The sequence below is a fragment of the Humulus lupulus genome, chromosome 4, assembly GCF_963169125.1.
Source record: "Humulus lupulus chromosome 4, drHumLupu1.1, whole genome shotgun sequence".
In the NCBI taxonomy this organism is placed as follows: Eukaryota; Viridiplantae; Streptophyta; class Magnoliopsida; order Rosales; family Cannabaceae; genus Humulus; species Humulus lupulus.
This window is the reverse complement of record NC_084796.1, coordinates 249,622,580-249,638,054: the sequence shown is the minus strand read 5'-3', so window position 1 is coordinate 249,638,054 and position 15,475 is coordinate 249,622,580. Positions and strand designations below refer to the sequence as shown.

Below are 15,475 nucleotides of genomic sequence, written 5' to 3'. Positions count from 1 at the left end.
ACAAATTAAAATATAATATTTTACAATGATAATTATTTAAAAATAATAAAATCATATGTTTTATAACTTAAATAAAATTTAATTAAACTTAAACTTAAACTTCACATATTAAAATAATATCATATTAAGCATATAACACAATATAATCTACTATCAACTAGAAACAAACTTCTTAAAAAAAAATAGCAACAAACTTAAATTTAAATCCATGCATAATATTTATATTATATTAAACTTATAATATATAATCTCTTGTTGTCACTACCAAATTTAAAAACCAGAATAAACATAAACTTAAACAAAAATAAATAAATAAATTAATTAAAATATGATATTTTTAAGATATTTTATGATAATTTAAATAATTAAATCATATTTATTTAAAAATAATAAAGTCATTCATATCATTTTTTTATCTTATAAATTTGTGTGATAGTTTATTTTTTATCAAGTGATTGTAGCTCTTTTTCTTCATCAAATTCGCCAAAGGATATTGCGAGGTACATTAAAAATTAAAAATAGTTGATGCATGTATACTACTCTACACTATGACTTTTTCTATTCTTATTTTGTTCTATTATTAATTTCTTTTTAAATATTATTGTAATTTATATACATGTCATGTATTTATGTAAATATATATGTCAATATTGTGTTTAGATGTCATATATCTAGAGATTATTGATATAAATATTTATATATATTATAAAACTGTAATTCATTTTATTATATATTGAAGAAAAAAAAGTAAATCGATTTTTATTAAAATTATAAACAATGTTTCGCACTAATTTTTTAATGTATTTATGTCATACATTATATTAAACATATTTTTATTTATTTTTATGATATTGTTTATTTATTTAAATTTTATATGATAATTAAAAATAATAAAAATAAATACATGTTTGAATAAGCATGTTTATAACCTTGAAACTAAGCAAATATATATTATACATTATTTTTACCTAGTCTATATAAAAAATGCGTAGATAACGAAAATTCTTGATTTTAACGTTTGTTTTATTAACTTTAACAGAATATTCTATATATTTAACGGAATATACTTTTAAAACTACCTAAAAATAGATATTGATTAATTATATTAATATAAATTAAAATATTATAAAATATCATTATTATATTAATATTTAATATAAGACTACATATATAATAATTATATTAATATAATTTCAAATTTAAATTCAAATTCAAATGTTATAAAAATATAATTATTATAATAATATATAAGACCAGATATTTAATAATTATACTAATATAAGTTTAAATGTTATAAAATATTATTATTATAATAATATATAATCCTATTTTTTTTTACTAATTATATTAATATGAATTCAAATATTATAAAATATTATTATAATAATATTTAATACAAAATTAGATATTTAATACTTGTATTAATATAAATTTAAATATTATTATAACAATAATATATAATACATAATCGTAATTTTTATTAAAAAATCATCATTTATATTTAAAAATGTTATCATATTATATATATTTTCTAAAAAATTATAAACAATGTTTTGGTTTAATTTTTCTTTTAATATATTTATGTCATTTTTTTATATAAAATATTATTTATTTATTTAAAATTTATATGACAATGATACAAATTTAATAAAAATAATTAATAAAATTTATAAATAAAACTAAACAAATGTATATTTTACGTAACTTGTATCTAATAATAATAAATAAAAAGTATAAATAAAATAAATAAAAATTCCACCAAATACTTTTCATTTGATTAATGATTTTGAAAATAGAGAGAAGAAGAAAGATAAAAAAAAAGTGAGTAGGTGGGATGGACCATGTGCATTGTCCTTATCGATAATAGAGAATGCATCAAATTTTTAATATGGTGACTATTTTTCTTCTTATTTTAGATAATAAAATACAAAGTTAGTATAATTTTTAACTTCTTTTATGTTGATTGTATATTAGTTTAGCTTTTATTTTGCAAACTACAATAAAAATGTGTTGTTAGGTAAAATAATTGTTTTTTTTTGTTGTGAATTGTTAATTTAGTAAATTATTTATAAATTAAATATAATAATACAGTTATTAAACAAAATGATTGTATTTTTTATAACAAAATATAATCGCATCGTGTACATATTGAAATTAGTACATAAATGCAACTATGACCAAATTATTAGTACTCTTATGGCAACTACCCTTTTAAATAAAATCATGTTCTTAATTTGTTTGAATTGATAGTTTTGGTATTTAAAAAAAATGATGAATAATATAAATTAAATTGAAAACAAAAAAAATATTAAAAAAAACTCCTCCTCTCCTTCACCTCAATTTTTTTTTTTTAAATTCTACTTTCAATCATAAATTTTTAACAACTTAAAAAATAAAAACTTTATTTTATTTTTTTAAAGCTCATAGTGGTAATTTTAGTCTCTTTTTTCTCTATTTGTTCCAAAAGCATGTCAAGAAAGTACCATGACATATAATAATATAAAATCTACAAATTGGTTAACTTAAAATCCCATCAAAATAACATCTAAAATAATCAAAGTATATCCACACAAAAAAAAAACATCACAAATCTAAAATAAAAAGATATATTTTAAATATATAGTGATCGAACTATTACTACTGTCTAACTTCACGATTAAATTTTGAGATGTGAATTTTTGTAAATTCTTAGACTATATAAAATATATATAGAGAGAGAGTGGTGGACAAGATTCCATATCATATATATTTTTTGTTATGATTTATTAGATTTTTTAATTACATTTTTTTATTTACTAAAAAGATATTATAAATGTGAATTATTTATTGATTTACCTTTGTAGTTATCAAAGACAACCTCATGTGATAGCCAAAATCATTTAATATAAAAAGTTTAGTTTTTAATATTTAAATAATGCGACACCTTCTAAATAATATTTTTATATAAAATATCAAATAATAATAACGTGACAACGATGGCATATACACTTTAATTTTATATTTTAAAATTTAAGATATTATAAATATTCATGGAATATATTAGCATATATGAATTGGTATAAGTTTGTGATGTGGAATTACTTCAACAATTTTTTATTTTAAAGGTAAAATAGTAGGAATTTGTTTTCTCTCATGTTATATATAATTAATTAGATTTTTTTTTTTAAAAATTAATTAATTAATTTTGATAACAAATCCCAAAAGAGATGACCAAAACAAAAACTATTTATCGTAAAAAGATAAGATCACGTTTGATGTGTCGTACTGTACTGTATTGTAAAATATTATATAATATATTTTTATATAGTATTATATTAAATATAAATTATTTTTATATATAAATATACAACATTTTAATAAAAGTCAATACTAAATATATTACTATATAAAAATATGGTACGGTATAATATACCCTAAACGTTTTTTTACAATATAATATAATACGGTATAATACAAAGTACCAAATCCACCAAAGATATTTTTTTCCTGTAATTTTAACACATTCAAATAATATTAATACATTATCTAATTTTGCTGCAAAAAAAAAAAATATTATCTAATTTGATACATGCAATAGATGTATAATAATAACAATTTATTATTAGATTTATATTTTGTTGACTCTATATTTTGTCTAATTACTTGTTTGGACCTTGTATTTTGACAAATTATTTTTTTGATTATGTGTTTTGTAAAATAAATCAGATAAAACCTTAAACCTAATTTTATTGAACAAAAATATTGAATATAACTACACAGTTGTTAGGCATAATTATTGTACTTTTATTCTATGTCGTTAGTTTGATGAATTATTTATGATTTTAGTTTAAAAAAACTTTGATCAAAATCAAATTTATGAGTTCATTTGAACTATTTTACAAAACACACAATCCGAATAGGTAACGAGTTAAACATATCGTGAAAAAAGTATAAACCCTTTAATATTAACATTAATTATTGATCAACCTCTCAAGTGGTCCTATGTCCACTAGGGCACAAGATTCTAAAGTGTGCAACACACATCAAGAATTGAATATACTTTAATATTGCCAATAATGCTCAACTACACCTACTAAAACAAATAAATAAATAAAAAGATTAGGGCACAAGAGAAAAGCCAAATATCTTATCTTATTATTATTTTTATTATTATTATTATTATTATTATTATTATTATGATCCATTGAAACTTTGAAAACGAAATGTGCATGTCCCTACTTTGCTTTGTGAAAATCACATATTTTTTGGTACAATATCTCAACTAAAACTTAAATTTGATTGGACTTTTCATTCACGCAATTACTATTATTAATTTTTTATTTTGTACCATTAAATGTCACAATCTATGTGGTCCTATGTTTTTTTTAATATATATATTAATATAAGGTTGGTGCACTCTTAATTATTAATACTATGGATAATTACTTTAATATTAATCATTAGATTAAAATCAATGATTCATATTAATAGTTGTTAATTAATATTTTTAAAAATAAATTTTGATTTTTTCAAATTTTTAGAAATATTACTTGGTGAAAAATATGTATTTATTATGAAAATATAATATCGTAAAATTTTTATTTTTTAAATGCATGTCAATTTCTAAATATAGCTAGTGTCTCTCATTGGTTGGAAATAATATTAGTTACGACAAAAAAAAGTAATAACTAAATTCGAAATTAATGTAAAAAAAATATTTATCTGTTGGTGACTTGCTATACCACGTCACTATGTTGTCACATCATCATAATTGTTGGAACTCGTTTAAGGGTAGTAACTATTGAAAAATCATCTATATATATATAAATAGAGTAATGATATGTGCACCCAAAATATACACCCAAACATTATGTGGCAGTTTAGCCTAGCGAATCACATTTATTAAAACTGGGACTCACTGTTTTAAAAAACAATGACACGTCACTATGTGTAATATTTTGATACATATTTTGAGTGCACATATGATTAATCGTATAAATATCAAGAAGGTGATTCTCCACCATTGTAATATATATAGTATTTTATACATGTACGTATATATTTATTAAGGATTGTTCATGTTGAAGTTAAAATATAGTTTAACTTGGACAAGTATGAGTATAAAAATCCTTTCAAAATAAAAAAAATTATTTAATCCTTAAAAAATACATGATCGTTATAATTAAGGAACAGTATTGGCTGGCTAGTTGAAGATGTATTTTTTTATTTATTTTTTATTATTATTATTTTTATTATTGTGCCCTTTGATTCAACAACGAGCCAAAATTATATTAAAATTCTTTAATTACTCTTCTTATATAACTCATAAGAAATAAATTGGTCAACAATTTAGCAGGTAAACCCATTCATAATTGATACCAAGTTTATCTTAAATAATAGTGATATATATAAATTAGTGTAATATACTTCAGATCCCATTATTATTATTATTATTATTATTTTGAAATTAAAAAAAAATGACATAATAGCTAGTTACTAGTTCACACAAAAAAAAAGCACTCTCAATAAATTTTCTACTTTATTTTTTAAAATACCTCACTAAAATCTTACTTTTTATATTTTAACATAAACTTTTACATCACACCATATATATGTTTTTTTATAATTTCCCTTTACAGCATTTAAATATTATTTTTTTATATATTATTTATTTATTTAAATAAAAAAAGACGAGAGAGAAAGAATGAGAGAATATTAAAAAAAAACAATTAAATAAGTTTATACAATGAATAATATGTAGATAAGTGTAGAGAACGATTTATAAAATGTCTAAGCTATTATACATCATTTGCTAGAAGTTCAATCCAAGTTATTATATATTATCTATTGGGAGTGGTCTAAACCTAAGATGCAAAATCATAACCCAACAAGTACTTAGCACTAATTATTGACTTCACACTTATTTTTTTCTTTAAAATAGAAACATTCCTTTATTTAAATAACAATAATATTGATTTTATGAAGTGTTAAATAAAGTAGATTTTGATTTATTTGTATGGAGAAGAATAATATAACTCATGATTATCGTCGTCTTACAAATTTAAGTTTTATTTAAAAAGTAATTAGTCTCTTAGGGTTTGATTAGTTAGTTCGCGATTAGAAGACTGTATTTTCGAAAAATGAGTTTTATTTCAAAAATAATTAGTCTTTTAGGGTTTGATTGGTTGGTTCGGGATTAGAAAATTATATTTTTGAAAAGTAAGATTCTGAAATAAAAATCTAAATTTAGTGACTAAATACATATTTATAAAAATATGGCTAGTTCAATGCCTGCAAACTGTTTTTAAGTTTTAAAAAACCAAATCTGTAAAAATAGAGAAAACATCATTTTATTGTTTTCTACTTATTCGAATTTAATTTCAAATACAGTCTACCAATGATGTATTTTAACGGGTCCCACAGATTTTAGCATATTTTATCTAAAATCAAAAATTTGTATCACATTCATTACTTGCATACAAATTTTTATCTACAATGACCTAATCTCTTGAGTTTGTAATGCCAAACCAGTTTTGCCAATTCTTTCAGACAAGTCCGAAACAAGACCATACTTGTTGCTCTCATAACAAGCGGTCATGAAAGCCGCCATTGTTACCCGGTCCACATTGCGGTCTTTATCCACCAATTTGTGGAAGAACAACGCAGCCATGCCAACTTTCTTGTCATTACAGAGTTTCCTCACCAAAGTATTAACAGTCCGGATCCACAGCCTTTTCTCAAGCCTCTCCAAGATGGCCATGGCTGACGAGAAGTTCTCTCGCTTGCAGTACTCGTAGGCTAATGTTACCCTAGTAACTTCACAAGGCGATAGCCCTTTATCGATTGAGGCAGCGTCGTATAACCTTCGAGCTTCATCCAGCTTCTCCTCCTTGCAAAGCCCACTAATTAGAGCACCATAAGTGAAACTATCTGGTGCACAACCATGGTCAGCCATCCTCTGGAAATATTGTGTTGCTGAGGTGATATTTCCAGCCCGACAGTAACCGCAGATCATGGACGTGTAAGTCTCCTTAGTTGGAACCAAGCCAACCCTTGTGGCATCCTCGAAAAGCATTTCGCTTTCTTTCATTCTTTTATGCCTGCAGAAGAAAGCTATTAAAGTTGTGTATAAATACATATCAGGGTGGAGTCCAGTTTTGACCATCTTATTGAACAGCATCAAGGCTCCCTTAGTCTCATCTTTCTTGCAATGCTCAGAGATCAGAATTGTGTATGTGACTTTATCAGAACGAATTCCCTCACAAGAAGCTTTCTTTATCAATTTATAAGCCTCTGGGAGCCTACCCTTTTTCAAGAGGCTATCGATTACTGCATTGTAAGTACAAATATTTGGAGAAAACCCCTCAATTCTCATGGAGTCCATCAACTGATATGCTCTTTCGAAATTCCCATCTTTACAATGGCCGTCGATGAGAGTGGTGTAGGTGTTGGTGTTGGGAACCAGACCCTGTTCTATCATTTTGCCTAACAACATCTCTGCGCGATTCATCTTCTGTTCTCTGCAATATCCACTGATCATGGTGGTGTAAGTATGTACATTTGGCTTGTAGTTGTTGCTCCGAACGAGCTTGAGAAACAATCTAAAAGCCTTTTCGGTCCATCCCTTCTTGCAGAGACCGTCGATCAATGCTGTATGGGTGTAGACATTAGGTTTCCAACCTTTGCTAACCATTTCCTCCAACATTTCGAATGCTTTCTTCACACTGCCCCTCTTACACAAACCATGAATTAGAGAAGTATAGTTTATTAAATTGGGACTCAAACCCATTTCGGTCATCTTATTGAAGAACCAAAATGCTCGATTTGTGAAACCCTTTTCGCAAAATGTACTAATGATTAGAGTTAAAGTCGCATTATCTACAACAAAGCCTTTGTCGAGCATTTCACCCAGCCATCTCTCTGCATCGGAAACTCTACCACTTCTACAATGACCAACAACCATGGATCTATAACTGGCAGAATCAGGAGAAACCCCTCTATGAGACATTTCCTCAAACATCTCCTCTGCATACTCCACTGAATTTATTTCACAAGCAATTCCAAGAACAGAATTCAAAATATGTGTGGTCAACATAAGGCCCTGGTTTTGCATATCAAGAATCATATCACCTGCCTCCTTTAACCTCCCAATTTCAGAAAAACTCCATAGCATACACTGCATCACTTCATGGGCTCTCTCCAAATTCCCATTACTAATCAATGACATAGCACAAACTATGTAAAACCGCAAGAAATGGCGAAACTTAGAGAACCCAATAGCCCAATAAAAGAAACTCAATGCAACCATGGAACCTCCCTCATCTGCGAGTGAAGCAACAATAGTTGTAACCTGTTCATGGCTCAGAGAATCACTATCCACATTAAGATTAAGCCTAGGAGGAAATTGCATTCTGTGGCCATGTTCATAAAAAGACTCGAAGACCAAAGAACAAACTGTTCTCACAAGAGACTCTGACGAGGAAGCAGAGGAGGAGGAAGAGGGGCTAGTAAGCAATAAATCTTGATGAGCACAAGAACACAACATTCTGGGAGACAATAAAGAGTGTAATGAGGAATAGAAAAGGGAATGAAGAACTGAAGTAGATGATACTTTCTGATGAAATCTAATAACTCCATGGGATTTGAGAAGTAGATAAGGCACCATGAAAGAAAAAAGTTAATGGGTGGGAAGCCCTATGAGTTTATATAATTTCTGATAATCTTCAAAACAATTTCCCAGTTTGCCAAAGTTTTCATAGTTTCTAAATAAAATTCTTTCCTATAGAACTTCCCACATTCACAGTATTTCCAGTCTATTAATCTTCTACCAAAAATAACTTTGCCATCTCTAAGGTAGCCAGAAATCCATCTACAAACTCTTCAAATACAGTGTATTATAACTCATGAAACTTTCCTTATGCTTATCTAATAACATCCAAACCCAGAAACTATGGTTCTTTGCTTCATGAGCTAATTACTGTAATGCAGCTTTCTGGCATGGCACCTGAGATTTCAACCACACTTGTTAAGCTTTAAAAAAAAATTCATTTTAGTCAAATACTCAAAATCAACAGAGTATATAAGATACCTAACAAGTAAGATACCCAAATAATAAGTATTCAAACAAATTTTCTTCTTTTACCTTTAAGTGCCAAAAATGAAATTCAACCAAACAATTGGGTCTAAATCTCTCCCTACAAACTCAAAAACTTTCCTATACAGATATCAATTAATTTAGTGCAAACTCATACTTTTTTGATTGCACACACAAAGATAAAAGTGCAGACTTTCTTTCCTTATAGCTTTGATGGCACATGAAGCATACCTTACCAATTATATAAATGACTATCAAACGGGGCTTAACAGAAATTCGTATGGCTTTAACAGAATATGTTTTCTAAAAAATAAAACTTTAACAGTGCTGGTTAATCAGTCATCCAAACTGAACAGTTGCTTCTACTAAAAATAAAGAAAAATTCAACAATTGCTCCTTTACAAAAAATTACTTCCCAAACAATGCAACAATTCAGAAGTATATAAAAGCTTTCGCATTCACAAACACATTACAAATGCAGAAAAATTATCTCATCATCAATTCTCTCATCAGTAAAAAAAAACCCCAAAATTAGAAAAACCAACTCTGGTGGTGTTGAATGAATAGGCTGATTTCAACTCTGGAAACTCTTTATAGGAACATTGAAAAGGTAAGTGAAACTGAATTCAATATGGTTATCTACTCCTTGAACAAAAATTCTGAGATTGAAAGTTTTGAAGTAATACAATCTGATTTCAACCTGGAAGCTTTAAAGAAACATTGAAAAGATTAATTATTTTGTTTTAAATATGCCTATAGCATATTAATATTAAATCAGTACATAAGCAAGATTCAAATTAGTATTCCTGCAAAATTAAATAGTTACATATGTTTAGAGAAACAGAGACGAAAAAACTAATTGTCCTTTACATAAACACAGAAAACTATTTATAACTTAACTACACTTAAAAATATAGAAGAATTAAGAATAGAAATATTTAGAAGTAGATGCAAAAAAGAAAAAAAAATTCTTAATCCCTGATGATAGTAAAAGACCTGAAAGATAAAATTCTTGTACAACCAAACAACCAGTTTGAATTTAATAAAACTTATAATCAGTCAAAGAATTTGAGATTAATATGAGTAGAGAAACAAACAAGCAAAACCAAAATTAAACTCAAATGAATAACCCATATGATCCAAAACATAAAAAAACTCATTCATTTTAGGAACAACACTAACAGACCACAACTAGCACACAAAGAAAACCAAAATTAAACTCAAATGAATAACCCATATGATCCAAAACACCAAAAAACTCATTCATTTTATGAACAACACTAACAGACCATAACTAACACATACACAATGAAAATCAAAATTTGTCAAAAAAGAAGAAAAATTAAGCATACAAAGGCAAAAGCCGACCAAATCATTGAATAGAAACAACAGCCATGAGTAAAAAAAACAACCATCAAATCAAACAATCAATACCATCAAACCCTTGACCACCGGAGACAATGCCATGCACACCAAAGCCGAGCAAGAGCACTTGGAAGACAGAGACCAGGGTGGAGTGGACGAGAGACTGAGATGAGATCTGAATTTTTTTGGGAGAAATGTGATAAAAATAAGAACTTGGGTGCAACCCAATCTAGCCCATATTAATAGTGGGCCGAATTGGTCGGGCCGGCCCATAATTTTGGCCATAACCCGGCCCAACCCAACCCGTGAGCAAGCCTTAAACCCCTTAAGCCCTCTTCTTCCTCTCCAAAATCTACTCTTTTCCAACAAAAATCCAAGATTTTGTGTCATGAATTTACATTAGATCCATGAAATATGGCAACATCGACGACCGCCATTGTTAAATCCATAACCAAGCTCCGTCGGAGCCATTGGGAAGTCTTTTACTGCTCTTCCTCTGCAGTTCAATCTCAATCTCGGTCTCAGTTGACATCTTCTTCTCAATCTCCTCGTGAGTTTTGTGTTTTTCCTTGATTCGTTTAATTTTTTTTCTTTCTAGTTAGTCAAGAAAGATTGGTTATTTACTATCGCTGTTGTATATGGGTTGATGGGTATTTTGAATTAGAGCAAGAAAATCGGTCTAGATGGTCAAAATGGTTGCTTTTTCTTCCTGGAGCTATGACTTTTGGTCTTGGCACTTGGCAGATATTCAGAAGGCAAGAAAAGGTGTTGTTCTTTTCTTCTTACATGGATTGTGTTTTGGTCAAGTGCTTTGTTATATCAAAATATAATGTAGTTCATAAGCTCATGTTCATGTATATATATATTGAAAACTATAATAATTCTATGGTTTGGCTTATGGTGTACAGAAAAACTTATGATTGAATAAATGTATGAGTTCTAACCTGAATGCCGGCAACCTATCAAGCTTTGTCATTTATTTATGTTTTAATCGCATAATTTAGACTTCAAATGAAAATATGTGCTTTCTCAATGGGGACAGTGTCATGTGAATACTATTTATTGCAATATGCATGTTTAGACAATGAAATGCAGAATATGATTATAGTGAGGCCTTCTACATTGGTTGAACCGCTGATCTAGTCTCTTCTGATATACCCGAGTAATGAAGAATGCCATTTTACATTTTCAATTATTATATAATAGTTTAGCGGTAGTTTTTTGAACCACAGTTGTAATTCTTAGTTTCTTCTCTACTGTATATTTTCTTTCTGTTACCCAGTTATAGCTGTGATAGTAGACCTTCTCTATTTATGTGCAACATTTGTTTTCTATTTATTGATACCCTTTTCTTTTCTGTATTTTGGGGGAGTTTGCTTCCATGTCTTATTCACTCGTATGCAAACAATTCATGTTTACTGTTTTCTCATGTGCATCACATTAGTCCTTGTCTTTGATGTCTTCCATGCATATCCATTGTAGAGAACCAATGTAAACTAATACATTTCATAATTGATGGTCAAGATTTTCAATAGTTAGACAACGACTTACTTTAAGGAAATGTTTATTGTTACAGATAAAGATGTTAGAATACAGACAGAAGAGATTGGATTTGGAACCATTAAGATGGAACAGTGTGTTTCAACCAAGCGAAGGATTGGATTCTTTGGAGTTTAGAAAGGTCATATGCAGAGGACAATTTGACGAGGAAAGATCAATCTATATCGGTCCCCGTTCAAGAAGCATTTCTGGTGTGACAGAAAATGGCTACTATGTCATTACACCCCTTCTGCCAATACCCAACTGCCCTGACAGGTGCATGCTTCTTGAGTTTTGTGGTTTTCGTCATTCATTGTAATGCTCATCAGTAATCATAGATAATTTTAAGGAACATACACATGCTTCTTGCTACATTGGCCCCTCGCAAAGCATGTAGACGGTTCGTTTCTTGAGTCATTTTTCTAGGCAGCTTTTTTGTGTTAGTCAAACATCTATTTAAACTATTTTCCAAGTTACAGTATCACGTATTGTTTTAGTTTCTCTTCTCATTCCATGCTTTCAGAAAGAAAATAGAACACGTACATCTTTCAACCATAGCTTTACAATTTTGGTCTTGAATCAGGTTTTAATAGAGAACCTCTGTTTAGATTTTGGGCTGAATATGTTTTACACTTCTCCGGTCTGTCTTTGTGGAGGAAGGGACACTTACCTCTTTGCTTTTTCAAATAAAATTGAGAAATCTTGATTACTACTACTCAAAGGGTTGAGTATGAAGGTTACCTCAGGTAGATGTATCCTTCACATGGATTTTATTCTTGATGAACAAATTTTTGCTCTGTCAACAGGTTAACTATTACAGAGAAAATTTTAAAAAATAGTTTATCAGCTATGCTTTCACCAACATTAGGTTTCAAGTTCTGATTGTAACTTCATACTCTTTGCAAATAATTTCAGTGTTTTACCAAACTTATAGTTAGCTGACATAGTGTTTATTTAAATTCACCTTCCAGCGTGCAATCACCAATTCTAGTTAATAGAGGATGGGTTCCGCGCAGTTGGAAAGAAAAGTTCTTAGAAGTCTCCCATGGCGGTGATCAACAATCAAAACAAGAAACCCAGGACATTCAAGAGGATGAAAGAAGCTCATGGTGGAGGTTATGGACAACAAAGCCTAAAAAAGTTCAGGTAGTTTTCTAACAATTTGATATTGTAATTATCAATGAATAAATACTTAAAATTTCATTATAAAACTTCACAGGATCATGCTCCTGCCATTCCTTCTGTTGAAGTCATTGGAATAGTTCGTGAGAGTGAAAAGCCAAGCATATTTGTTCCAGCAAATGAACCAACAACCAATCAGTGGTTCTATGTTGATGTTCCTGCAATCGCTCGTACATGTGGACTCCCTGAGAATACTGTTTACATTGAAGATATCAATGAAAATGTTAATCCAAGTAACCCTTACCCTTTACCGAAGGATGTGAATACCTTGATTCGAAGTTCAGTTATGCCTCAGGATCATTTAAACTATACATTTACATGGTACGCATGCTGATTCTTTTAGTATTGTTGCTTTTGACATTTCCTTGCTGTACACTGTCATGTTACAAAGCTCAGTCATAGCAGTTATTTATTTGATTTTTTTTTATTGCCCAATTGGTGGAAAATGACAATTCTTCTGAATGTGACATAACACCTCTTTGCGGTGAATTTCATGGGTTCATTATTTTCTTTATAGACATTATCTGATTCACTGAAAACCTACCAAGTTTGTTTCATCTATAGTATGATGTTTGAAAATAACTGCTTCAATTTTTTTTCTTTGACAATACCTAGTGATTATTGGTACATAGAACTAATGATGTGAATTATCTATTAATATGGTACATGATGCTTCATTGGTAGAAGCTTAACAAACTTTTGTGATTGTTTCTCTTTTCTTGACTAGATACTAGTCAATTTTTACTTACAACTCTTGAATATTTTCTTTCATAGTGTGCATCAATAAAAAAAACAATCATATAAGCTAATTTTTTTTTTGAGTATGTAAAAGTCTTGATTGTGCTGAACAGAGATGAGATTTCTTGATATGGCAACAAATTTAGAACCCAAAAAAAAAACCTCACTTTAAGTTTCATTGGAAAGTCTTGCATTATCTATAGCAGGTTTCTCTGATGCTGGCTTTAATTGGAGCAGGTATTCGTTATCGGCTGCAGTTACATTTATGGCTTTCAAGAGAGTAAGACCCCAAAAGAGCTGGAGATAGCAAATTATTCCTGGTAAGTAATTCAACTTCTCTCCTTTCTTACCTCATTTTGTGAAAGAATTGATTTGCAACTACGTAATTCCATTTCCTCAAGTAATGTACTCATCGTATTGAGCAGATTTTCTTTTCCATTTGGTAATATTAAGCTTTAGCTCTTGATTGAAAAAGAAAAAAAAGACTGAGCATTTTACAATGAATTGTCTGGTATGCAAGGCCGACCCTGAAGCGTTAGGGGCCAATGCAAAATTTGATATTTTTAATATAATTATTTTTCTTTAAATTTGGGGTCTATTGTATAGAGTAAAAAAATGACATTTTTTTAAAATTTGGAGTTGTTCTAGGCACAGGCCTGGCCCGCCTATATGTCTAGATGTGTATATAGAACTCAAAATATAACATACCAAGAATGGTGAGATGTATGTCTGGTTGACACTAAGTTTCTTGGGCATTAGAATATGTTTAGAACGACAGGTTTTCATGTGACCCTTTTTTATTTACAGGAGATTTTTCATGAAGAAAGAGCTATTGGGAATTATGGAGAGTGAAAGACCTGAAGGTCAAAGAAAAAGGTGTACTACATTCGAACTTTTATGCGGCTTGTTTAAAAGTTTGCAGATACGAGAAGCTCCAAATAAACCAATTATAAGATTTCACTACAATATATGAACACTTGTACCTCTTTCCAAGAATTCGTGGAAAGAGGTAATTTCTAGGAAGGGGATGAGGCTTATTGTCATTGCCCCTCGTCTCCTTCCATTCCATTGTCTTTTCTTCTCAGCAATGATAAAGATGGCATTGCATTTTTTCTTGTGCTAATAATGATGGCAGCGGATTTTGTCTCTTTTTTGTAAAATATATCGGAATGCATTCCGTTGTATACTAGGTTTTGTTTATGCATTTAAATTAAGATTGACATGCTCTAGGTTAGATTTGATGTATTTAGACTTTTAATGATTAATAAATGTTTGATCAATCGAACCATTAACCAAACGATTGTGGGGTGTGTTGACTGACTTAATCTTGGCGAAGGAAGCAAGGGCACGAAAGAATTTGATTGAGAAAGGGGCGCTAATGCTTACCAATTTAATTAACACACAAGCTACTAAAGCTAGTTAGTAGCCTCTGGCCTCTGGGCACGTCGTAACTGCATGAGTTCATCAAGGCCTGTGGTGAGATGCGACCCACAAGAAATAAAGGGGACCTTTTAGTTCTTATCAACGATTGAAGAGAAGAAATACAATAAAAAAGATTCCAATTTTGTAAATCATGCC

At 29.0% G+C, this 15,475-nt stretch overlaps 2 protein-coding genes across 2 annotated transcripts; one reads left to right on the top strand and one right to left on the bottom strand.

Annotated features, from left to right (window-relative positions):
- Positions 1–6,305: 6,305 nt before the first annotated feature.
- On the bottom strand, positions 6,306–10,657 carry LOC133831682 (pentatricopeptide repeat-containing protein At4g19890). The gene is made up of 2 exons (XM_062262065.1): positions 10,508–10,657; positions 6,306–8,983 (listed from the first exon to the last, which is right to left on the bottom strand). Exon 2 carries the CDS (start codon positions 8,642–8,644, stop codon positions 6,470–6,472), a length of 2,175 nt encoding a protein of 724 aa, XP_062118049.1. The 5' UTR covers positions 8,645–8,983; positions 10,508–10,657; the 3' UTR covers positions 6,306–6,469.
- A 128-nt stretch (positions 10,658–10,785) lies between these two features.
- On the top strand, positions 10,786–15,194 carry LOC133831684 (surfeit locus protein 1). The gene is made up of 7 exons (XM_062262066.1): positions 10,786–10,988; positions 11,103–11,203; positions 12,015–12,253; positions 12,949–13,123; positions 13,197–13,480; positions 14,135–14,217; positions 14,705–15,194. The coding sequence occupies exons 1-6, from the start codon at positions 10,853–10,855 to the stop codon at positions 14,202–14,204; spliced, it is 1,005 nt and encodes a 334-aa protein (XP_062118050.1). The 5' UTR covers positions 10,786–10,852; the 3' UTR covers positions 14,205–14,217; positions 14,705–15,194.
- The last annotated feature ends 281 nt before the right edge of the window (positions 15,195–15,475 follow it).